General features: G+C 67.1%; 4 protein-coding genes across 7 annotated transcripts in view; 1 reads left to right on the forward strand and 3 right to left on the reverse strand.

Annotated features, from left to right (window-relative positions):
• The window catches only part of BIN3 (bridging integrator 3), a 40879-nt gene extending 34496 nt beyond the window's left edge, over nucleotides 1-6383 (forward strand). Inside the window, exons 8-9 of the mRNA XM_086477110.1 lie at nucleotides 208-342; nucleotides 6046-6383. Of these exons, the coding sequence (XP_086333236.1) occupies nucleotides 208-342; nucleotides 6046-6192 (282 nt within the window). The 3' untranslated portion in view covers nucleotides 6193-6383. The remainder of the gene's footprint in view (nucleotides 1-207; nucleotides 343-6045) is intronic.
• A 995-nt stretch (nucleotides 6384-7378) lies between these two features.
• LOC147413893 (uncharacterized) lies at nucleotides 7379-8889 on the reverse strand. The gene is made up of 4 exons (XM_086477229.1): nucleotides 8564-8889; nucleotides 8335-8477; nucleotides 7909-8022; nucleotides 7379-7832 (listed from the first exon to the last, which is right to left on the reverse strand). The coding sequence occupies exons 1-4, from the start codon at nucleotides 8744-8746 to the stop codon at nucleotides 7817-7819; spliced, it is 456 nt and encodes a 151-aa protein (XP_086333355.1). The 5' UTR covers nucleotides 8747-8889; the 3' UTR covers nucleotides 7379-7816.
• Nucleotides 8890-12471: 3582 nt separating this feature from the next.
• On the reverse strand, nucleotides 12472-15943 carry C23H8orf58 (chromosome 23 C8orf58 homolog). 2 transcript variants are annotated; one of them, XM_086477236.1, is made up of 6 exons: nucleotides 15901-15943; nucleotides 13262-13788; nucleotides 13063-13224; nucleotides 12848-12935; nucleotides 12652-12755; nucleotides 12472-12555 (listed from the first exon to the last, which is right to left on the reverse strand). In XM_086477236.1, the coding sequence occupies exons 1-6, from the start codon at nucleotides 15941-15943 to the stop codon at nucleotides 12472-12474; spliced, it is 1008 nt and encodes a 335-aa protein (XP_086333362.1). The 2 variants fall into 2 exon arrangements, with proteins under 2 accessions (XP_086333362.1, XP_086333363.1); XM_086477237.1 differs by lacking the exon at nucleotides 15901-15943 and adding an exon at nucleotides 14548-14593 and having other exon boundaries at nucleotides 13289-13788.
• A 1788-nt stretch (nucleotides 15944-17731) lies between these two features.
• Nucleotides 17732-22407, reverse strand: PDLIM2 (PDZ and LIM domain 2). Of its 3 annotated transcripts, none has more exons than XM_086477182.1 (9): nucleotides 22309-22407; nucleotides 21639-21790; nucleotides 21232-21301; nucleotides 21057-21148; nucleotides 20913-20958; nucleotides 18815-18969; nucleotides 18341-18480; nucleotides 18108-18201; nucleotides 17732-17927 (listed from the first exon to the last, which is right to left on the reverse strand). In XM_086477182.1, the coding sequence occupies exons 1-9, from the start codon at nucleotides 22399-22401 to the stop codon at nucleotides 17732-17734; spliced, it is 1038 nt and encodes a 345-aa protein (XP_086333308.1). In that variant the 5' UTR covers nucleotides 22402-22407. The 3 variants fall into 3 exon arrangements, with proteins under 3 accessions (XP_086333308.1, XP_086333307.1, XP_086333305.1); XM_086477181.1 differs by having other exon boundaries at nucleotides 18335-18480; nucleotides 22309-22401; XM_086477179.1 differs by having other exon boundaries at nucleotides 18108-18213; nucleotides 18335-18480; nucleotides 22309-22401.
• Between the last annotated feature and the right edge of the window lie 1740 nt (nucleotides 22408-24147).

Below are 24147 nucleotides of genomic sequence, written 5' to 3' on the forward strand. Positions count from 1 at the left end.
TCACCAGTCTCCATTAGCTGGTCGCTTGGGTCTCACCAGTCTCTGTTAGCTGGTCATTTGGACCCACCAGTCTTCGTTAGCTGGTTGCTGGTTGCCATTGGGTCAAGGCAGAACAGTCCGCTGAGCTGGGGTGACCTCTGTGCAGGTCTGCCCAAGGGACGGGCGTTTTCCCAGATGTCTGACTCCCCGTCCTCTCTCCTTTCCCAGGCGCGAGAAGAGCTGAGGCCGGTGAAGGAGGACTTTGAAGCCAAAAACAAGCAGCTCCTGGAGGAGATGCCCAAGTTTTATAGCAGCCGCATCGATTACTTCAAGCCGAGCTTTGAGTCGCTGGTGCGGGCGCAGGTGAGATGCTGTCCCCCGTCTGCCAGGCGCTGCCAGGTGTCCCTGTGGTGGGTGTCCTCACTGCAGAGCGTCTGGGGTCCCACCTGGATGTGAATTGCTCTTCAGGCAAGGCACCTTCTCGAGCTGAGCGTTACACACAGGTGACACACAGCAAACCTCTGCCCAAATGCCGTTACCCCCGGCAATTTAGTGACCGAGCAGCGAGAGGGCACGGGGAGCAGTGGTGGGACACTGGGCAGGTAACGGTAGGACCTTGTCCTGGCAGAAGAGCAGGTTGGCACCTACCGGTACCTGCGGTGATGTGGTGCTGGCTGCCAGATGGGAAGGAAAGCCGGGGGTGAGTTTTTACTGGTTTATATGGATCTGCCTCGTGTCAGGGACACTCGTCTCCTGTCCCACGAGGCTGCCTGCGCCTCGCCGTTCAAGCCCTGGTTATGCACGAGCCGCTGGCGTTTGGTGGCTTTATTCATCTGGGCGCGTCGTCTCTTTGCGTTTGTAGTCCTGAGCTCAGGGTTGGATCTTGTGGGAGATTATGAGATGCTCAGGGCTCATCTTAAGGCTCTCTTCTGGCTCTCGGTAACCAGGACCGGTGTGTGTGCTGGCAGAGATAGAGGAGGCTGCTGTGTAATCCCCACACCAAGGATTTGCAGGAAGGGGTGGCCTAAATAAACCACAGCCTGCTTTAATTTCCATCCTCCGGCTTCCTTCTGCGACTTGCTGCCGCTCCTCCTCCATCTTCCTGCTCCTGTCGCCCTTTTCTTTAGGCTGGAGAGGAACGTTACGGGGATCTAATCCAGCTTTGAACTTGTGGCATCTCGGGCGTACGTGGTGCCCTGGATCCACGGGGTGGTCCAGCGCCGGGAGGTGGGCGAAAGCACGTGCTGCTCCTCCCGTGGGCGTTTTCCTATGTTTTTTTGGGGTTTTTTTTTGGAAGGGAGCTGCTGCAGCGACACAGGTGCGGTGGGGTGGCTGCAAGGAGATGCAAAGAGCACGTGTTTCGTCTCACCTCCGACTTGGGGCTGGGGGGGTGGTGGGGGTGGTGGTGGTGGGGCGCAGGGGGGGGGGAGGGGGGCGGGAGAGCCTCTCCGCAGAGCTGCCAGCAAGTTGTCTGCAGGCTGATTCACCTACCAGATGGTGCCGATGCACCCTGCCGCCGCCTGGGTGGGTGCTGGGGATGCTGTTCTTGCTGTTCCCTTAGCAATCGGGCGTGCGGGGCTCCCTGTTCCAGCCGCCGCCGCCGAAATAGCCCTGGAGCCACCGCAAAGTCTCGCTTGGCCCCTTCCCCCCCCCCCCCCCCTCCTTGCAAACCCTCTCCGGCCGCTCGCTGTGGGTGGGTCGGTCGGAGGAGACCTTGAAACCCGAATGCCGCCTGCCCTGTCTGGGTGTTGGGGATCCGCTGGCAGGTTCCTTAGGGAGCGGCTTTGCCCCCTCTGTCCTTGGCCACGGTGTCCCTCGCGCCGCTGGCGCTGGCTCCCGGCTGCCAGCTGGCTCCTGCCTCGGCCCGTCGGGGCGAGCGACGTGCTGGGGGGTGCCGGGAGATGCCGGGGGGGGGGGGGAGCGGCAGGGTGCTATGGCCAGGGCTGTTTGCAAGCCTCTCCCTTCGTAGCCTCTTCTTGGGAATCCTCTCGTTTGTTTCCTGGCCGCCTGCCCTGCCTCTCTTCAGGTGAGGATTTTGGTTAGGAAAGGCGAGCAAAATCGCGTTTTTAATGCCCGAGAGGCAGCGTCGTAACAAAGCTGATGCATCTCCCGTAGGCTAGACTAAAGCTGGTCCCAGATGGATGCTAAAGCGTGTCACATCCCGCCCTCCCCGCCGACCTAGATGGGAGCCACATCCCTCTTCCCCAGCGCTGGCTGCATCCTTCCACCCTCAGGGAGGGATACACCGGCGCGGCAGCATCTCCGCTGCTGGGAGGAGAGCTCGGCGCTCCCCTAATGGACTCGTTTGTGCCAAGGCTGGGCTCAGGCTGTCTCGTGTGTGTGTGTGTGTGTGTGTGTGTCCCACCCCGAGTTCAGCAGCTCTTGCCCAGGGGCTGGGCAGGGTTTCCCCCATTGCAGGTGGCTGAAAGAAAAAAAGCAAAAGGCAAGTGACTTGCCCAAGGTAACTTCATGAGTCAGTGGCGAGCCAGGAATAGCACCCCGGAGCCCTGACTCACCGCAGTGGCTGCTCACCTGCAGGGACCTGGGCAGGGGAGGGCAGAGGAAGGGCTGCCACGGTGATGCCGGGAGCATCCCCATCCCAACATCCCAGGTATGAGCTGGCGGTGGGAGATGGGTGAGCAGGGATGGGCTGTGCTGCTGCTCCCGGCCAGCCCCGTTCATCCCGCCGCCTGCTTTCCCGGGTTATCTCCCACTCCGTGCCTCACTGAGCTTATTTAGCATCTCGGGGGGGGGGGGTGGTTTATGTTACTCAGTGGGATTTATTTTCAGCCTCTTCTGGGGGTACCTCTAGGAGCGATGGGGCTCGAGGGCGCATCCCTCAAGGAAAGGGGCAGACGGGGATGCGGAGGCTGGGGTCAGCTCTGCCCCGGGCGGCTGGCACCGTGCCGGGGGCCGTGACTCCAGGGTGGCTCGTCCTCAGGTGAAACCCACCGTTAGAAGGCAGCCCTGGGTGCAAAACGGTGTCGTTTTCCCCCCTTTGGCCCTGGAGAAGGCGGAGGGTTAAAGCGAGACAAGTGTGTGACAAGTGGCCCCAGCCAGCGCGAGGATGAGCCGTGAGCAGCCCAGCTGCCTCTCCGTGCAGTGGCAAAGGGAAGGACCCCGCTTCAAACCAGCTCCAGAGCAGCAGCTTGATGGCTTTGACCCAACAAGACCCTCCAAGACCTTCTCGCCGGGCGGCTGGGTTCCCATGGCACAGCTTGGCCGCGGGCCCCGGGTGCCGGGTGTCTCCTGACGGCATGACATGCCCCGAGCTCACAGGGGCTGTAACATTCAACACCAAATACTTCTGTCCACCCACGTGCCTGGGCCAAGCCAACGGAGGCAAATATTTCCCTGGCTGGGGACTTTGAAGTGGCCACATAAAGATGAAAGAGGGAGATTTGGAGCCCCCGTGGCTGGTGCGAGCGCGTGAACAACACTTCCTTCCCGCCTCGCCCTCTATTTTCCTGCTAGAAAACGTGATACTCCTCTGGTTTTTAATGAAATGGGGGGGGGGGAAAAATGGTGCTCGTGAGGCAGGACTGTCCGTGGGGCAGCGCTGTGGGCTGGGGTGAGCTCCTGCAGTCCAGCCCTGGCAGCGACCCCGGGTTTTTTTGTTTCGTGTCGGGCTGACACAGACACAAACTGCTGCCGCCCGGCTGTGGCATTGTAACCGCGATCTATAGAAAATGAGGGGAACACGGTGTCCCGAAACAGAATTAGTTCAAGACAGGTGGACTCGGGGCCGTTGGCTCAGTCTCAAAGGCGAGTTGGAGATGGGATTTGATGGGATGGGGACGGAGCATATGGTATCCATAGCTGGAAAAGTACTGAGCTGCAGGCAGGCGCGGGGCTGCCGGCAGCAGGTACTGCGACCGCGGGGCGAGCTGCCTGCGGTGCCTTTTGGGGGGGGGTGGGTGTCCCTGTCACACCCATCGATCTGGGGTGCGCTCCCCTCCCCAGCACCCATCCCCGAGAAGCAGTGATGGTTTTTTTTTTTCACCCGTATTTCAAGGGGAGAAAAGCATCAGGGGGAATCAATGCCTGTGGGATCTCATTGCTAAAGCACAGGAGACTCAGCTGGCGATGCACGCTAACGCCCCGGATGACTGCCTACTGGTTGGGGACTGGGTCCTACTGGGGCAGACGAGCATCCCCAAGGAGATCCGCTGGGCCCCAGGGACCCGGCGTCTCCCGCAGGAAGGGCTCGATGGCAGCAGCCCGTGGGTGGGGAGGGGGGCAGCGACCAAAATACTTGCTCTGCCGTGCCCGTTCAATACGGAGGAGATGCTGCGGTGGCTGCTGGCATACCTGGGGCTCGGGGGGGTAATCCTTGCGGGTGGGCAGCAGCTCCCCCGGCTGCACACAGCTGCCTCCAGCCCTGCCAGCCTGGGGAGGTGGGTTTCAACGTGCCAGCGCCTTTTCTGCGCCGGATTTGGCAGCGCTGCGTGGCCATATGTGACCGAACCGAGCGGATCTGACCCCGGGCTGGGGAAGGAGGGACACGGAGGGCTGCTCCAGAGCTCCAGCAGCGCCCACCTTCGTAGCCCCCCCAGCTGGGCACCGTGGCATCGCCGAGGGGTGACGGTGCCAGCGGGTGTTTTCGGCTCGGGGCAGCATCTCTTGCCGGTTGGGGGGGTGCTGGGGCTGCACTGGTGGGGAGGATGCTTTGGCAGGGGCGGGGGGGGGGGGGGGGGGGTGGTGGTGACCTGGCTGTGGTTTGGTGGAGGGGCTGCAGCGGGGTGGCGGGGGCTTTTGCCCACACGCTCCCCCCCCCCCTCTGCTCGGCCCTGCCTTCGTTAGTCACTCTGTAAATGAGCATTGATGCTGAATCACCCAGCGCCCGCTGCGTGGGGAGCCCTGGCCCCAGAGCAGCCCCTGCCGTACCCCGCTACGGATGGACCCAGGGGAAAGGGGGGTAACGGGGCGGGGGGGGGGGGTGGATGCAGGCAGCTGGCAAAGGCATGTGGGTCCCCAGCATCTCCCCTCGGCCCTGCCCAAAATAAGCATCATTTTGAGCAAGATTAGGGGAGCCGGTCTCCATGGAGACTGTGCGTGTCTCCTCACCAGCGCCGCTCGAGATGCTGGGGCCAACCCCCCCCCCCCCCCCCCCCCCAATTGCCCACTGAGCCTCGCCTGTGCCCCTCTGTGAAATTGGGGAGGGGGGGGCAACACTGGCATCGCCCGACCCAGTGGGGGTCAGCGCTTCCCCGTCTCTCCCCACCAGAGCTGGGGCGGGGGGGGGGGGGATGCTCAGGCCTGGCATCCTCATCACCCTCCTCCTGCGGGGCACAGCAGCCCTCCAAGCCTGGGGGGCGGGGGGGGTGGGTACCTGACTCTGCCCACCCTCCCCCTGCCCGCAGCACCGGGGGGGGGCTCCGCCGGCAGGGCTCGCTGCCAGAGCCCACCGGGCACCGCGGCTCTCCTTCGGCGAGGGCCCGCGCCCGAGCAGGCAGCCCGGTGCCATCTGCCTGCGTTGACCCCCCTGGCTCCCGCTCAAGGGAAGCGCTGCTCGCTGCCGGGAGTTAATTGGCGGTGCTAATTAGCACGTTATTAAAACACCCTTCCCCCCCCCCCCCCCCCCCCCTTGCTTCGTGCAGGGTATGGCGCTGCCAGGCACGATGCTCGCCGCTCTTCGCCGTGCCCCTGCCTGGGGGGGAGCAGCGACCTGTTGCGGAGCTGGGCAGCGTGGGCAAGCGGCTCCTCCCGGTACCGGCGACGGGCAAGGGGAAACCAACCCAGTTGTGGCACGGGCCCGGTGGCTGCGTGGTGGTGGTGGTGCCGGGTGCCGGCGGCGGCCCCGTGCACGCAGCTCCCCAGATGGGAAGCGAGCAGAGAAGGGCAGCGCGTTATTAAAATGTGTTGAGTTGTAATAATCTAAGGGGGTGGTATTAACACATGGGAGGAAGCTATTTTAGAAACAGAAATGCTGAGGCGAGGGGCTGGCTCGGGCAGCACCAAACCTCTTGGCTCCCACGGTGGGATGGGGAAGGAGAACCCCTGCCCCACTCACCCCCATCTTTCTGCCTTCCCCCCCCCCCCCCAACCCCCCCTTTTTCCCAACAGGTCGTCTACTACACGGAGATGCACAAGATTTTTGGGGATCTGACGGCGCAGATCGACCGGCCGGGCTTGAGCGATGAGCAGCGGGAGCGGGAGAACGACGCCAAGCTGAGCGAGCTGCGGGCTTTATCCATCGTGGCCGACGACTGAGCGGATGCCGGTGATGGGGAAGGGGCTGGGGATCCCCCCCCCACCGCCCTCCATGGCTCACAGAGCTGGGCTGCTCCCCCTCTCCTCCCTCCCATCGATGGACTGGGGCAGGGGGGGGGCGGTGTGGGCTTTAACCACTGGCTGCTCCCATGGCTCTGCCCCCCCTGCCAGGGCAACAGGGGCTGGGGTCAGGGGCGGGGGGCACAGCAGGGCTCCCTGCTCTCCCCCCCAGCTGTTTTTCCAAAGGCAGCAGCTGGATTGTCTCTCCCCCCCACCGCAGCCAGGGGTTTGGAGCGGCGCAGGGAAGCGAGCCCTCCCGCTCAGCTGAAACCAGGGAGCGGGCTGGGTGCTGCTGGCCCTTCCCCGGCCCCAGCGCCATGCTGCACCGTCACCTAGCTGCGCCTGCGCCTGGCCCCCCTCGGCACTCCCCGCACCCACCTCAGGTCCAGATCCGGCCCAGCATCCTTGCCTTTTTGGCAGGAGAACCAGGCCACTCCTTTGTGCCTTAGGAGCCCAGTAGGCCCCCGTGGGGAGGGTAAAATCCTTCAAATTCTGGTTTTTTTGGAGGCAGGAGAAGAGGCTGATGAAAAGGCTGCGTTTCCCGTGTCAAGCATCAAGGGATGGCACGCTGGGAATCCACCCCGTTTTAAGCAGGAATGGTGTAAAAATGCCGCTGCCCCCCCCCCTAGCTGGGTGGGGGGGTGCACATCCACACAGCAAGGGGTGCATGGGCGCCCACCGAGGGGGGTTGGGGGGAAACTCCCACCGCTCTTCTCCAATAAAGTTTTTGGCAGCGCAGGGCTGGGCTGTGTGTCCGGCGAGGCGGAGCGGGGTTGCGGGGGGGGACACACACACACACGGGCGTTGCGGTGCCAAGGCCGAGCTGCTGCCGCCCTCTGCTGCCACCCACCCGCCACTGCTGCTCCCGGGGTGCGGGGGGGACACAGTCCCCTCCCGTGGGCTGGCACAGCCCCCCAGCCCCCGCAGAACACGGTGGGTTTGGAGGTGTGAGCTGAAGAAAGGTATTAGGGGGGGGGCTGGAAAAAAAAGAGAACAGGAAGGCAACGGCTTCAGCAAAGCACCAAGAAATGCGATTTTAAGTCAAATACAGTGAATTCGACCCCGAGCTGGCGCCGTTCAGCGCACGGAGAGGCTGCAGGAGCCCTCCACGTCCTGGGATGAGCTGCTGCTGCGTGGGACGAGGGGCTGGAAAGCAGTTATGGGGCTGGCAGATGGTAAGTGCAGCAAAGAAACCCGCTACGGGCACGGCAGCATCCAGAGATGTCTCCAAGCCCCCGTGTTTGGGTCCCTCCATCCTAAAGAAGCCAGTCTGGCCCGTAGGCAGAGCCCTGAGCTGGCCCCTGCCCCCTCTCCGATACCCACAAGATTTCTTACTCGAGAGGTTTCCATGAAATGCAAACCACAGGTCAGAGCAAACCCTGCGCATCCCTACGGCTGCCCCAGCTCCGCATGCGTGGGGTGGGAGCCAGCTCAAGCCCATCTCCGCAAGGAGGGGGTCTGGGACAGGCTCATGGGGACCCTGCTGCCATCCACATCCCTGCTTTGTGACATCCAGGGACTTTGCTCTCTCCTGGTGAAGATCTGGGGGCTGCTGGTTCCTCACCTAAGCAGTCATTCGCCTAGAAGAGAGGAGAGAGGGTGACGGGCGGCTCCCAACGATGCCACCCCACGTCCCAGCACCTCATGCCAGCTCACCCAGCTTGACTTCCAGCGCGTGGATTTTGCTCTCCAGATGGAGTCGGCTGCTCTTGCTTTCTCCAGCGGCTTCCCCAGCTTGAGCACCACGAGGCTGTCGGGGCAGGAGGTTTCCTGGCACAAGAAGGACTCGTCACCCGCCGCACGACCTCCGACAGCGCAGGCTCCACCACACCCCACCATCATCCCTGCGCCTACCGAAGAGCTCCTCTTCCCTTCCGTGCAGGTAGCCACGGAAATTCAAAAATCAAAGGCTAGGAGAGCATCCAGCCCTTGGGTCCAGAGCCTTGGGCTGCACGTTAGGGATGGGAGAAGCCAAGCTCCCCAAAACCACCAGTGCTGCCAAGCGGGGTGCAGGCCGTGCTGAGACTTCCCAGGACGAGCGGGATTGTAGCAGGGACACCAGTTCCCCCCCCAGCTACATACCTACATCTGCTCAGCCTCTTCCTCCACCGTTTCAGCAGCACTTTCTTGGCTTCAGCTTCCTGGTCTCCAGCAGCTCTTCCTTCTCCAGCAAGGCCAGCAGCACCTTGTAGTGCCTGGAGCCCAAAATCCCACTGCGGCACCTCCTGGAAGAGCCCAGCCACCATCACGGACGCTTCAGGGAAGGGGAGAGGCACAGGAGATGTGCCTGCCCGTGCTGTGCTGAGCCTACCTCGGAGGAGAGCTGCTCCCACCGCCTCCTGCGCTGCAGCAGGGGGAAGAGGGAGGTGTTGGAGCAGGCAGCCTGCCTGCCCGGGTGGGGATGGGCCATGAGGGCTGGTTCCTTGGGTGCTTCGGGCTCCAGCAGTACCTCGGTGGTGCCTGTGACAGCCGTGTGCTGCTTGGGGACCTCCATCTCCTGCTAAAACCCACCCTGTTTAGGTGGGAGCAGGGAGAGAAGGCGCTGGGAGCAGTCAGCCAGAGCGGGCCATCACCTTCTCCGAAACGCAGCCCCATCCGAGCACCTGCAAAAAAACCCCTGCCTTTTGGGACATCTGAGCTGGCACGGCACCCGGCATCACCGCGCTCGGCCCCGCGGCAAAGCCTCACCATCACGGGCTTCTCCTCCAGCAGCGGCGATGGTGAGGGTCCCTTCTCCATCTTGGGCTGGCACGAGGCTTCCCACTTCTCCAGGGGGTCCTGCCCGGACACCCCAGCAGGAAAATCACCACCACTTCTCACCGGTACTTGAATTTGGCAAACCAGACCCTGCAGCGTGGCGGGGAACGGGGGGGTGAGGTGCACCCCCAGCAGGGAGCTGGACCCCCGTAAAACCTTCCTGCTGCTGGCCAGGGAGGTTGTGAAGACCAGAGTGAAGGGGATGGGAGCAGAGGTCATGGAAAGGCTGGTGACTGTCCCCAAGGACTGTTTGCAGGGACACGGAGCGAGGCCCCAGCCCCAGAGCATCCCCTGCCCAAGCCCGTACCCGGTATGGTCGCCGCTGGGACCGAGCCAAGCCTCCTCCCCCGGCACGGAGAACTTCATCTCCCCTCAGCTGTTCCTTCCCCACCGCATCACATGCCTGGGCCAGGTTTAAACAAAATAAACCCAGTTGCCACGGTTACCCGGAGCAGGGCTGCTATATATAACTGCCACGAGGAGCTGAGCCCCAGCAAGGGCCACGCTTTTCCACGGGTGGCACGTGGGGAGCTGAGCCCTGGCAGACCCTGTGCCGGCTCCCGAGCGGGCAAAGGTCCGTGGCAACCCCCTGGGTGGGCCGTGCTGCCTCTTGGCCGGCTGCTCCAGAGGTGCTGCTGCAGCTGGATGAAACCCCGGGGCTCTCCTAAATCCACCTCGCTTCCCTCGTGGCTTTGCCTGCATCGTCACCCCTGTGCCAGCCCTCCCCTGCCACCCCCAGCAACCCGCCGTGCACCCACCCGTCCTTGCACCCTGCGGCCCCAGAGGGGCTCGGCAAAGCCCAGCTCCTGCCCCGTGCCGTCGGCTCCTGCCGTCCCTGCGCTCGAGAGAAGGATTTCACCCAACCCGAGCGTTCCCGGCGGTGCAAACTCTGTTCTCGTCCGGAAACCTGCTCCTGAACCCTCAGCCCTTCGCCAGGGCTGGGTCTCCATGTCCCGCACGCTCCGCACCAGACTGGGGAGGAGGACTCGCGTCTTGCAGAGTAAAAATGGGTAATTACTGGTTTCTCGCGCCACCCACGAGCTCCCGGCGTTAGCAGGGAGAGCTTGCCGAAAGGGAGAGTTCACCCTACGACGCGCTGAGCGCTCAGCCTCCGTTTCTGGAACGCTACCGAGCGAAGTACGTCAGTGCTCGGACCTCCAAAAAGCGACGGGAAAGGGATGCCGCCGCTCAGAGACACCCGAGCCGGTGGCGCTCGCCGCTTCGTCCGGCCCAGCCTGTGCCACGCGAACGGCCGCGCTCACCAGGACCGTGGGGTCGGCGTCAGGATGGGGCCATCCCGTGGCGGGGACCATTCCCTGCCCGCGAGCACGGCTTCGTCCTCTTCCCTTCCCAGCAGGGACTAGGCGGAGACGGGCGGTGAGCTCGGTGGCATCGCAGCATCCCGACTGTCCCCCTTCCTCCCCAAAGCCCCCGTCCCCCTTGGGGACAAGACCCCCAGGGGACACACCCAGGTTTTGCAGACGCCACAACCAGTCTAGCAGCAAGTGCAGGTGGCGGCACACCACCAAACCTAAGGGCTTTCCCCCCCGAAACGGGGGGAATTAACCCTCGCTGGGACTGTGAAGCCCAGCAGACGCTTGGGCCCACACCCTGCTTCGCTTTGGTGGGTGCTCGGGTGTCCCTTTGCCCGCTGGGGTCGTCACTATAGAGCAAAACCTGGTGAGACCCCCCCCCCCCCAGATCACTGAGGCCACGTATCGGGGCCATCGCCTTGGGAGCCAAGCCCCTGCGCCGAGAGCAGCCCTCCCTCCTCCTCCTCCTCCTCACCTTGGCCTTGAACGCCGAATCAGCATCCTCCGGAGCGGCCTCAGCATCCTCCTCGGGGCCAGCCACCCCCACGCAGCCGGGGTACCACCAGGCGGAGGGGGCAGAAGCCGCGGGGCAGCCAGATGCTGCCGTAGCATCTCCCCGGCGCCGCAGAAGGGGCTGGAGGCAGAGAACGGCGCTGAAGGTATTGGGGCTCACTCTGAACGGGCTCACCCGAAAGCGTTCCCCCCCCACCCCCACCCCGCACTGGGTCTGTAAGACCCTGAGACTTACAGAAACCAGAGAGATCCTCTCTGACCACAGATATCCCCCCCCCGCCCCCCCCCAAAAAAAATTGCTGTGTGGGACCAGAGCCCCCAGCACGGGAAGGGCCTCGTGCCTGAAGGTCTGGCCCTGGCGAGCGCTGGGTGCTCCAGGGGCACAGGCAGTGCAGGGCGGCCGGGGAAGGGGCTGCCCAGGTGCCCACCCCCCCAGCGGGGACACACATCCCCCTCCTCGCCATCTCCCCCAGTCACTCCTGCCCTTTGGGCCTCACCCCGAGCATCTCCCCAGGTGGCTCGGGGGGGGGCGATGGGAAGAGGTTTCCCTGCTGGGGAGGGGGGAGGAACGAGGCACCCAGGAAACCCCTCCAGCACCCCCTCATCCCAGCCAGCCTTCCGCGGGGGTCACAGCCCCCTACCACCCCTCCGCGTTGGGGAGGAGCACTCACCTTTCCAGGGAAACGGAGCGGTGGGATGCGGCGAGGATGAGGCCGAGGATGCCCTGCTGCTGCCCGGGGGTGGGGGGAGCGGGGCCGGGGGTCTCGGGAGAGGCTGCGGGGGAATAAATAAATCCCAAATCACAGTAGGAAATCGCCAGGAAAGGGGGGGGGGGGGGGGGGGGGGGGCCGGTTATGGGGATAACGGGGGTACCTGATGGGCGAGCGCCGGCATCTTCCCCACCAGCGGTACCCGGCCCTTCGCCACGATGAGGGGCTCCAGCAGCACCAACCCCCCCGGCCCCCTCCTCGCCTGCGCTGGAAGAAGACCACCCCCCCCACCATGTACCCCCCCCAAAACGTTCCCGCAGGCTGACGACCACCCCGGACGAAGACCACCTTGTCCCCCACCTGCGATGCCACCGGGAGCATCCCCCACCCCTCCACTAGCGGGGACACCCCCCCCCCACCCCCCCCCATCCACCCGGCGCCCCCTCCCCACCCACCTGCGGCAGCAGCTCGGAGGGTTTGGGGGGAGGGGAACACGACACAAGCTTCAGCCCCCCCCGAGGCAGCGGGACCCCCCTGGGAGGGGGCTCGGACCCGGCGAGGAGGGGACGGGGCAGCAGCGGCTTGAACCGGGCCACGGGAGCGGGACCGGGCGGACAGAAAGGGCGGGGAAAAGCCGTCGGAAGTGACGCGGCTGTGACGCGCCCTCGCGTGACGTCACGCCGGGTGGGGGTGGGGGGGTGTGTGGAGAATGACGTCACCGCGCAACACCTCGCAAAGAGCCGCCTCTTTGGCAGTGAAAAAGACTTTATTCGGGGGGGGGGGGGGGGGCGCCGGGTCGGGGACCGGCCCCGGGTGGGCGTGACGTCATACAATGGGGGGGGTGGGGGTGGGTGTGATGCAATAGGTACAGCGCAGCTCCTCCATCCAAGGGTGGGCGACGGGACCGGGACACCCCCAGCCCGGCCCTACCTGCAGCGGCCGCCCCGCAGCGAGCGGCGGGTGAGGCGGGTGAGCAGCCCCTTCACCCGCCCCCAGTGCGAGGGGGCGTCCTGAAAGGGGGAGACGAGGCCGTCAGGGGTGCGAGGGAGACCTGCGGGACCCCCCCGCCCGCCTGCCCCCCCCCCCCGACGCCCCCTGGCCTGTACCTTATCCGGTGTGGGGACCCCCGCCCCGCTTTCGCAGGGGTCCAGCAGGCTGGGGGAGCTGGCCGAGTGCCCCCACGTCCTCCGGCACGGCCCGTCGTCGGGCGCTGCGTGGGTAGGGGGGACACAGAAAGCCAGTGTGGGGGTTCAGCCGGGCACAGCCCCACCGTCCCCATATCTCACCCCCTCCCCCCCTCACCTGGGGCCTGGCTGTCCGAGCAAGAACGTGGCCGGAACCCCTCGCCCCTCCACACGGCCAAATCCTGCCCCGGTGGCTCCCGGGTGGGCTGTGGGTGAGGAGAGGCAGGGGGTGAGCTGGAACCTCTCTCTCCCTCCCGCCATCACCCACCCAGCACCCCCACACCCCACCGCTGCGCTCCCCCCCCCCCTCCCCGGCATCCTCCCGGCCCTCACCGTGGCGTCAGGGCGGGTACGCCGGCCATCCATCGCCTGCTGCCGGAGGAGCCGGTTGTCCTGCTGCAGCCGGGCCAAGCGCTCCAGCATCTGGCAGACGTGCTCCAGGTACCGCAGCCCCTGCCCTGGCACGGACAGCACGGCCTGCGGGCAAGTGGGGGGCTCGAGGGCTGCCGGGTGGTGGCCGAGGACCCCCAGCCACAGCCCCTGCTCCTCCAGCACTCACCGCTCCCTCGGGGTCCTCCACGCTGGGCTCCTCCGGCTCCCGGGGATCCCGCAGATCGGCTGCACTGGTGCTGCGTCGGCCGAGCTGCCGTGGGCATCGCCCGGGCACCCGCTGCCTCCTGCTGCGCTGCGCCGCCTGCACCAGCTTCTTGCTGGCCAAGCGGCTGCGGGACGGCCGGGGGGGCTCGGCGCCTGGATCCTCTCCTGGGGGGGTCTTCTCCGGTGGGAAGCCGTCGAGGGAAAAGCTGCTCTCGGAACCCAGCGGGGTGGAAGGCGAGTGCTCGTTGCTGGGCATCTCCACCCCGGAGTCCTCCGACTCCGACTTGAGGAGAGGCCCGCTGGCCGGGGGGCTGCTGGTGGAGAGTGGTGGTGGTGGTGGCGGCGGTGGGGGTCCCCAGGTGCTCATCCCCCCCGGGGGCTGCCGGGGGCTCTCCTGCAGCCGGCGGTAGACGCTGGCGGAGGTGCGCACCACGCAGCTCTCCGCCGTCTCCCAGGGACCATCTGCGGGGCGAGGGTGGTGTCGGATGGGGGGGTTCCCTGGGCAGAGGCAGGACAAGGTGCTCACTGCTCCTGCATGCCCAGGCCCACTCCCCCCCACCCCCCCCGAGCCACCCCACGGCAGCTCCAGCCGTGCCCGAGGCTGCTCTCCCCGCTACCACGCGGAGTTACGGCCCCCCTGCCCAGGGACCCCTCTCCAGAGGGTCCCCGCAGCTCTGCCCTGTGCCAGGGATGCTCGGGGGACGGTGACATGTGGTCGCTGCTCTCCAGAAACGTGCCCCCGTGTCCAGCCCCATCCTCCCTCCAAGCCACGCTGCTGGGGGAGCCCTCATCATCCTCACCCCAACTTGGCCAAGGCTGCACGAGCGGCTGCTCCCCGTGCACCCCGCTCCGGCTCGGTGCTGGCTGACCCAGGAGGCACCAGGGCCAGAGGGACCATCCTCCTCCTGCCATGGGATGGTTCCAGGGACCACCGGCTCCTCACGCTTGTCCCCACAGCGTGGTGGGAATCGCCAGCCGGGATGTGCCCACCACCACCTTGCAGCTCGGGGTGGGATTGCAGCGTGTCTGTGGGAATCTCAGCCCTCCTCGCACAGGCACCCACCTCCCTTCCCGGCCAGGCCACGGCAGAGGGCTCAGGGAGGCAGGGAGCGAAGCTTTGGCACCTTCCCGGTGCTCCATTCGGGGTGCAGAGCTGCCCACCCCACCCCCCCGCCGGCAAGCCCCTGCTCGGAGGGTCACCCCCCCACCCCACGCACTCACAGCAGCTGAACCTCCTCTTCCAGACGGCGCGGGAGCCACCCCACATCGCCGAGAGCCGACTGCCGGGCGCGCGTCCCGGCGCTCCCTTTTATAGCCACCCCAGCCGGCGACGGGCCCTGTATCCAGAGGCACCTCATTACAGGACTGGTTCCCAACTGGTTTCTTTCAGGATCTGGGATCGGCAAGACTGGCTGGGCCAGTGGTTAAGGGCTCCCTTCCCACCCCAACTGGGAAGGCAAGAGGGTTATTTGGGCACTGGCAGGCTGCAGGCAGACAGACGGGTGCCGGATGAATCCCACTGCTTGTGGAAAACCACGCTCAGGCCAAACTCACCATCCGGGGGTCCCCAGGGCTCCCAAATTTCTGCCCCTGTGCAGCCAACACTGCTTCAGCCGGGGGGGCTGGAGCCATTCGCCGTGCATCCCTCATGGGCTGGTGAAGCCGGTACCCACACGGAGCCGGCACCGGGAGGACAATCCCACCGTTCAGCGCCCGCATGAATCCCAGCAATGCCGTGGGGTGGCCCCTCCGCCCCGGCACGGCCATCTGCCAGCAGCCCCGCTCCCACGCGCCGAATTTCCACGGGCTGCCCGGGATGGCCCCATGGGCTGAGGGGCCGCATTCCTCCTGGCCACGGCGCTTGCCCCACTGCCATGGGGGGCTCACCAGGGCCTGGCCAAGATGGGGGGGGGGGGGCATAGGCAGGGCAAGAAGGGGTGCAGGGGGTTGCCCGTTGCTGGGAGAGCTCAAACCTCCCCCGGTGGGTGCTGCCACCGAGCTGGGGGTTCCCCCGAGTCCGCAGCTCCAGCTCGGACCCCAGGTTCCTCCCAGGCTTTGCTGCTGGAGGGGTTCCCAGCACAGCCTGAGCTGGGGGGTACGTAGAGAGGGGCTATGGGTTTCTGGGACCCCCGCACCGCATACGGGGACCCCCCCAGCGGGCTCAACCCCCGTGCAAGCACGGGCCCATCAGCCTAAGCCCTGGAAGGCAAAACCTGGTTTGAACTCCCAGCACAGCCACAACCCTGGGCCCCTCCCAGCGGGGTGGGGGGCAAAAACTGGGGGTCCAGAGACCCCCTTCAGCACAGACACCACAAACTGGGGGGTGCCAGGAACCCCCGGGGCCCCTTTCCAGCACAGACAGCACTAACTTGGGGGGTGGGGGTGCGCCCTGGACTCCCAGGTCCCCCTTCCATCACACGCTCCCCCAAATCAGGGATCCCTGAGGATCCCCTCCAGCATGAACTTCACAGCCTGGGGACCCCCGAAGCCCAGCCTAGACCCCAGAGACACCCCTCCCCTCCCCAGTCCATCTGCCTGGGGGCTTCCCCATAGCCCCAGGGACCACCGACTCACCGCGGTGCGGCTCCACGCTGAAGGCTCCGCGGCGGCGCAGCATCCCCGGGACGGCGGGGAGCGTGTGTTTTGGGGAGGGGGGGGAAGAGGGAACCGGGCAGGGCGCAGCGGGGAGGACCCGGGAGGGTGCACCGAGGGCCGAGGAGGGTGCACCGAGGGCCGGGCAGGGCGGAGCGGGCGGCCCCGCTGCTCCTCCGCCGCTTTATGGGGCAGGGCTGCGGGGCGGCACGGCCCCGGGGCGGGGCGGGGGGGGGGAGTGGGCCGCCCCCAGCCCCGGGGGGCTCAAGCCCTCCGACCCCCTCGAAATAAAAGCGTTTATTCCTCTTTTTTTTTCTTTTTTTTTCCCCCCACGCACACGCTGCCGGGCTGGCAGAGAGGGCAGGGGAGCCGGGCAGGAGGGTCTCCATCCCTCCCGCCATCCCTGGGGAAGCTTAATTAAAGCCGCCGTGTCCCAAGAGCAGGGCTGGAGCTGGGGTGGGGGCTGAGCCTGCCTGTCCCCCTGCCTGCACAGGACCTGGCAGGGACCCCAGGCACAGGGACCCCCCTGGCCGGTGCAGGTGTCCGGCAGCAAAGGGGTCCCGGGGCTGATCCCTCCTGAGGGGCTGTGGGAATTTGGTGCCGCTCGCCCAAGCCCAGAGGGACACGGGGGGGGGGGGGGGGGGCAGGGGGCTGTAGAGCACCTCAAGGACAGATTGGGGAGCTACCCTGCCTGCTGCAGGGGAGCAGGGCTGCCGGCTGTCCGCAGGACGTGGGAAGGGGCTGGTTCTCACCAGGCTTGGCGTGGAGCTGCTGAGACCAGCAAAGCCCAGAGACCAGCAAAGCCCAGAGACCAGTAAAGCCCATCTCCGTGCAAACAGGCACGGAGGGTGGAGAGCAGCGATAAGAGCCCACCTGGGCCTCCGCAAGACAAAGGCCCTGGCCAACAGCCCGCAATAAAACCCTGACACCTCCCAGGGACACCCGGAGCAGGGAGGGGACAGTCCAGCCCCATGTGGAGCCCTGACCTTCCTTGGAGCAGGGCAAGGCCAGCCAGCACCGAGCCCCGGACCCCTGCATGGTGTCACGGAGACTGTGCCAAGCCCTGGACCCCCTCCCCGGGGCAGGGGGTTTGCATCCAGCTCCCCACCGCCGCTATGGGTGCAGGCAGGAGGGCTGGAAGGACCTGGAAGGAAGCCCACCTTCCCCCCACCCTGCGGTCCCACCTTCCCCTAACCCTGTGGTTCCACCTTCCCCCAGCTCTGTGATCCCACCTTCCCCCAGATCTGTGGTCCCACCTTCCCCCAGCTCTGTGATCCCACCTTCCCCCAAATCTATGGTCCCACCTTCCCCCAAATCTGCGGTCCCAGCCCTGGGAGGGCGCAGGCTGCCTGCCGCTCCCCTGCCCCACACAGACCAGACGTGGGAGTGGAGCAAATATATATTATATTTATATAGAGTTCTGGTTTAATACCTTGGAGAAGCCCTTTGCAGTCAGTGCACAAAGCGGTGCCAGCCCCCTCTCCGGTACCTAAGTGCTCAAGCGTCCCTGTGTCCCCCCCGCCCCGGCTGTGTCCCCAGGCACACGCAGCTGCTGCAGCCCAGGCTGAGAACCAACCCAGCTCATCACGCAGCGAGGGCCAAGGCGGGCAGCCGCTGCTCATCCCCACCCTGCTGGTGATGCCCTCAGCCCCAACCCAACACCCTCCCCACCGCAGACCCCCACCCCAAAGCAGTGGGGCTGGCGGGGCGTCCCGGGGAGGGGACGGGGTGCACGCTCCTCCCCCGGGACACAGGGGCGGGGGGGGGATGCAAGGGATGAGTTCCCCATCGCACCGTGCTGGTGCCCGGGGGCTCAGGAGTGGGGGGAGACCGGGGGGGTGGCGGGTCCCCCCGGGGTGCCCTGGTAGCGCAGGCGGGCGTGCTTCTCGCAGTAGAGCTCGTCGCCCACCCAGAAGTGGCCCCGCATCTTCAGGTTGAGGCCGCAGTCGGCGCAGGCGTAGCAGGATGGGTGCCGGTAGCGGCCGTCCTGGATCCGCACCGCCTGCGTCCTGGGGTGGAGGGGGTGGGGGGCAAGACGGGGAGCATCAGCGGGGGGGGGGGGGGGGTGTGTGTTACCCCGTGCCCCCCCATCCTACCAAGGATCAGCCCCATTTTGGCCCCTCTGGGAGAGATGGCGGGGACAAATCCTGCCCAGGGACCCTCACCCAACCGCCCCCAGCCCCACTCACGCGATGGTGCTGCCACACTTCTCGCAGACGTGCAGCTTCTGGACTCCGGCCACCGGCTTGCGGGCGCTGGGCGAGAGCCGGCTGGGGAAGGGGGCTGCGGGGCCGGCTGCGGAGAGACGAGGCCCTCAGAGTCCCACCACCCACCCTGGCTAGGAGAAACCCCTTCCCCATCTCACTAGAACAACCCGCCCTCCCCATCTCCCCCCGCCCTGTACCCCTTCTCTCACCTCCACCCTCGTCCTCCAGAGCCTCCTGCAGCAGGCGGAAGGTGCTGGACTGCCGCGGGGCCGCCCGCAGCTCCCGGTTCTCCTGCAGCATCTTGTAAACCTCCGAATCCTCCTCCAAACGCCGCATGGCCGGCTCCGAAGCCAGGCTGTGGGACAGCACCCCCCCAGGGGGGGTGAGGGTAGGTGGGAGATGGAGGGTGACGGGGAGGGAGGGGGTTCCCAGCACCCAGACGGACGCCGGGCTGCACCCCACCACCTGCTCCCTCCACCCTGGGGAGCTGCCCCAGCCTGCCCGGGCCCTCCCACGTCCCTACCTGCCTCGCAGGTGGGTTAACTCTTTGCACGGGCTCTCTCGGCAAAAGCAGCCCCCCCCCCCCCCCCCCAATGTGCACCCCTGGGTGCGGAGCCGCCACGCTGGAAGGGGTGCGTGGGGCTGGGGGCTTCCCTGCTTCTGTTTCCCACCCCGAGCCCTCTCCGTACCTGTTGCAGGGGCTGGGGGAAGGCGAAGAGCGACGCCGCTCTCTGCACATCTCCCAAGGGTTTGGGGGGGCTCCCAGCCCTGGTGAAGGCGGGCGGGGGGGTGGAGGCAGGATCGACCCCGGGGAGCTGTTCTGACGGCTCAGGCTTCCTCGCTGCTCCTGGCAGGGGCGGGGGGTGGGGAGAGAGATGCTGGGTGCCTTGGGTTTTGGTGGGGTTTTTTTTTGGAGGGAGAGGGGTTTGCAGGGGGGCTGAGGCTCACCCTGGGGACACCCAGCCCTGGCCCAGGGGCTTTGTCCCAAACCCTGGTCCCCAGAGGGCTGGATGCTCAGCCTTGCCCCCCCCGGAGGGATGCTCCGCGGCTCTGCACAGGGCGGCTGCTTCTCCCCTTCGCATGCTGGGGCCAGCGGGACCCCAGGGCGGGGGGGGGTCCAGGGGCAGCACCCCCACCACTCCCCACGCTGGTAACCCTATGCCTGCGCCTGTCCCCTCCCCGGCATCTGCTCCTGCTTAGCGAGGCAGGAAAGGCGAAGCCCGGGCTAAGTGGAAGCCGATGTTCCCGGGAGCAGCCGCCACGCAGATGCAAACCCTGGCAGGAGCCTGGGGATGGAGACAGGGACAAGGACCCCCCCCCCCCGCCCAGACCCTGAAGAGATGGAGAGGGGCACCGCCGGGGCTCTGCAGGGTCACGAGCGGGCGATGGGACAAGCTAAAACGAAGTGCGGGTGGAGCCAGGAGCTTTGGCCTCGTCCCCACCACCGCCAACCCACCCTGGGATGCGACAAAAAAGCGTGGCCCAAGGGCAGCCCGTCCCCTTTGGGCAGGGGGGGGGTTTGGACACGGCATCCCACACAGCCCCAGCCAGATGGAGCGGGGGGGGGTCTCCGGGGCAGGGAGGGACACTCCAGGGCTGGCACCAAAGAAAATAACGAGCTGGGGAGGGAGGAGAGAGCGGGCGGCCGGAGGAGCCAAAGGGCGGCCGGGGCTGCGGCCAAAGGCAGCTGGGAAGGGCCGTGCTCGGAGCCACCGCGCTTCCCGATTTGGGCTTGAAAAACAAGGAATAAAAGCAAGCAGGGAGGGAGGAGAGGGGGGAGACGCCAACCCCGGAGCCAGCGGCTGCCCTGTGGGGCGCAGCAGCCGCCCAAAACCACAGTGGGGAGGGATGGGGTGGCCGTGGGCATCCTGGGATGGTCAGGGAGGCATCCCAGACCCCCGGGTATCCCAGTCATGCTCCCCCCGGCAGGGCCCGGTGGGCACTAGTGGGGGTATGCGGGGCCGTGGGTCCCTGCCTCGCCAACGCCCCAGTCCCCCGGGCTCGTGGGAGCAGGGCCGGGCCTCCCCAAACTGGTTTGGCCTCCCCAGGCTGGCGCCGTTGCCAAGAGGCGCCAGGTAGGAGCGAGCAAAACATCCCCGGCCAGGTGTGCCGGTGCCCGCGGGCCCCGGGGGTGCCTGCCAGCGCGGCGGGGAGACGCGGTCCCCGAGGCAGAGCGGGGCTGGGCGACAACGGGGCAAAGGGGCTGCAAAGGGGGGATGCTGCGGGGCTGCAGAGGGCGACGGTTTGGGGCTGCAGAGGGGGATGGTTTTGGGGTGCAAAGGGCGATGTTTTTGGGGTACAAAGGGGGATGGTTTGGGGCTGCTAAGGGTGATGATTTTGGGGTGCAAAGGGCGACGGTTTGGGGTTGCAGAGGGGGATGATTTGGGGCTGCAAAGGGTGATATTTTGGTCTGCAGAGGGCGACAGTTTTGAGGGGCAAAGAGGGATGGTTTGGGGCTGCTAAGGGTGATGGTTTTGGGGTGCAAAGGGGGATGGTTTGGGGTTGCAGTGGGTGATGGTTTGGGGCTCCAAAGGGTGACAGTCTGGGGCTGCAAAGGGGGATGGTTTGGGCTGCAAAGGGGGATGGTTTGGGCTGCAAAAGGCGATGGTTTGGGGCTAAAAAGGGCGATGGTTTGAGGTTGCAAAGGGTTGATGCTTTTGGGCTGCAAAGGGTGACAATTTGGGCTGCAAAAGATGATGGTTTGGGGCTGCCAAGGGTGACGGTGCACGGACCCCCCCCAGCATCTCTGCCTGGCCCCGCACACCCCCCCACCGGCTCCCTGCTCACCTGGCGGAGGCCGGGACAGGCGAACTTCTCCTCCAGGGGCTGCGAGCTGCAGGGAGAGGATGAAGCCATCAGGAGACACCCTGACCCTGCCCGGCCCCCTCCCCACCCCACCCCAGCCCCACACGCAGCTGGGTCCAGCCTTACCTGCCGCTGCCGGGCGGGGGGCTGAGGGATGCCGGGCTGGAGTAGGAGGCTCTCAGGGCACCCCGGCTCTCCTCCTGCACCCGCAGCATGTCCTGGGGAGGAGAGGGAAGATGCCAGCAGCTGCTCTCAGCCCTGGTGGGGGCCTGGGGTGTGCAGGGGCTGCCCCGAGGCTCACCTGGAAGCGTGTGCCCAGCCTCTCCGGTGAGGTGTCCCCGTTGGTGTGGCTGGGAGGTGGCATCGGGGACCTGGGGACCGAGAGGGAGGGGTCCTGCGTCTGCCCCGGGAGCGTGCAGCCCCCGTGCACATGGCACGGCAAGACCATTCCCCTCGAGGTGGCGAGAAGCAGCAGCCCCAGGCCCCCAACTGGGACTGGTTGGCCAGGTGATGGCTGCCAGGGCTGCCTGGCCTCGTTACCGCCTGACTCTTTAATTACAGAGCCGAGACAGTCTCCTGCGGGGATGGCACAGCCCCAAGAGTCGCCGGAGGGGACAAACACCTGGCACACGCGTGGCTGGGGACCCCAGTGCCGCTTCCCTGGGGCTGGGGACCCAAGCTGCCACCCCCCCCCACCCCAGCACCCACCTCTCCACCTGCAGCCGCAGCCGCCCAGGGCTCCGCTTGATCTTATTCTGCGCCTCCGCGTTGAGCATCTCGGCCGCGCTCTCCCCGTTGATGGTGACGATGACGTCCCCCGGACGGAGGTCACCCGCCGCCGCTTTCCCGTGCTCCGTCACCTCCGCGGGGAAGGGGACACGGGGACAGCACCACTGTCATCTCAGAGGTGCTGGGGGCACCGAGACCCCCCCCCTGCCAGCCATCCCTCGGCCCTGCGCACGCCGGAGGGATGTAGCATCCCCTCGTGCATCGCCGCGGTCCCAGCACACGGTTGGGCGCAGCCACCTCCACGTCGGTCCCTGAATCCCACCCTGCCGGGATGCTCCCACCCACCGGGGTCCCCACGGGCCTGCCAAAACCCACCAGCGAGGCGAGGGGGGACACCAAGGCCGTGGCAACAACAGATGGAAACTCAGCACAGCCCTGCCCAGCCCAGGGGCGACACGAGCCCCCGCGCCGCTGTCGCCTGCCGTGGGGCTGTTCCCACGGAGCAGGATCCCTCAAGGACAGCAAACAGGATATTCTCCCTGGAGCAGCCCGGTGTGGCGCCCGCCCCGGCATCCCGGCAGCCCTCCCCGGGGCTTGGGGAGGGGGGGGGGCGTGTAGGGGGGGGGGGCGTGTAGGGGGGGGGTCCTACCTTGGAGACGGTGATGGGCTTCCCAAAGTCTCTTCCCCCCGTGATGCGGAAGCCCCAAGGGGCCGGGCCGGCCAGGGTCACCGTCACGGGCATGGCAGCGGGTGGCTCTGGGTGGGCGAAGGAGCTGGGGCGTCAGGAAAACTCGGGGCGCCGAGTGGGGACGAGCCCCTCGCCTCCCTCCACGAGGCACAGCCTGACAGACCACCCACCGGAGGCCTCCCCCTGTCCCCGTCGCACCCCCAACCCCGCACCCCGAGGGTCCCTGGCGCGGGGTGACGGAGGCTGCCAGCGCCTTCCTTCCGGGGAGGGGACCCACGTCCTCACGCCGTCGCAGGGTGCCGGCAGCCACCGCGGCTTCCTCTTGCTTGGCCTTGGCCAAGGCTGGTGGCTTCCTCCCCTCCCGAGCCCCCACCAGGGACAACGGGGGGTCCCGGGCACCCGTGGTGGTGGGACGGGGCAGGCAAGGTCCCCCCGCTGCCCTTGGGGCCTGGTGCAAGGCAGGAAACCGGTGCCACCTTGGCAGCGAGGCCGGCGGCCGGTGGCACGGCACCGGCACAGCCAAGCCAGCGGGGTTTGGAGGGGAGGATGCAGCTGCAAGGGCAGCCAGAGGCCGGCGAGGGAAGGATCCTGCCGGGGGGTCCGGACACGCAGCGGGGCTGCAAGAACCGCCACCCCGAGTCCTTCGTCCTGCGGCAAAGGATGCTGAGGATCGGTCCCCACGGCACCCCGGCGAGCACGGCAGCCCTTGGCTTCGATGGCATCGGTGGGAACGGGCAGCCCCCTCCAGTCCCTTAAATGCCAGGTTAATGCTCCCCTGCTCCGCACCAGCCCAGCCCCATCCCGTCCCACCGCAGCTCAGACGGGCCCGACCCCACGGGCGCAGCCCCGGGGTGGCCGCAGGAGCCAGGCACCCCGGCCGCAACCGCCGGGGAAGGCATTTTAAAAATCCCAAGCGCACAAAGAGGGGCTTGAGAGGCTGCTCGGAAGAATTTCCTGGGCTGGGCTTCCCAGCACGCCAGGAGGAAACCCCAAACCCCCTCCCCATGCCCAGCCCGGCTCAGCATCCCTGGGCGGCAAGGGCTGCCACCCCCGGGGACCCCGACACCCGGCTGGGCACGACCCCCGAAACCCCGCAACGGTCCTGTACCCCTCTTCTCCATCCCCTGCACCCCTCTTCTCCATCCCCTGTACCCCTCTTCTCCATCCCCTGCACCCCTCCTCCGTCCCCTGCACCCCTCCCCGGTCCCCTGCTCCGCTCCCCGGCGCACAGCGATGCTTTTGTGGCCGCGGCGGCTGGCGGTGCCTCCTGGCACCCTGCGAGGCGTGACGGTGGGTGACAGGCGATGCCAGGAGGCGCAGGGGACGTGGGGACACGGGGACATAAGGACACGCTTGCGGGACGGGCTGCCCGCACCCCCTCTCCCTCCCTTACCCGGCGGAGCAGCACCCCGGGCACCCCCGGACTCCGCGACCCCCAAGAGCTGCATCCCCGACGGACGGGGCACCCCCACACACACTCCCCCCCCCCCCCAGCATCCCGGCCGCCCCCCGCCCCGCTCCATCCCCCCCGCAGCCCCCCGGGCGCACTCACCGGCGGGCGGCCGAGCCGGGCGGCCCCGTGGGGCGGTGGAACCGATCGTGGCCCCGGCGGCGGCGGCGCCGCCCCCCTCGGAAGGGGCCGGCGGAGCCCAACGGGGCCGGGCCGGGCCGGGTGGCGGCTCCGCAGCGCCGTCTGCGGGCACGATCGCCCCGACGGGGCGCACGGTGCCGGGCACGGCTCGGCTCGGTTCGGTCCGGCCCGGGGCGGTGGGGCCGGGGAAGGGAGGGGGACCCCGGGCA

Source organism: Leptosomus discolor, chromosome 23, assembly GCF_034619465.1.
Source record: "Leptosomus discolor isolate bLepDis1 chromosome 23, bLepDis1.hap2, whole genome shotgun sequence".
Lineage (NCBI taxonomy): Eukaryota > Metazoa > Chordata > Aves > Leptosomiformes > Leptosomidae > Leptosomus > Leptosomus discolor.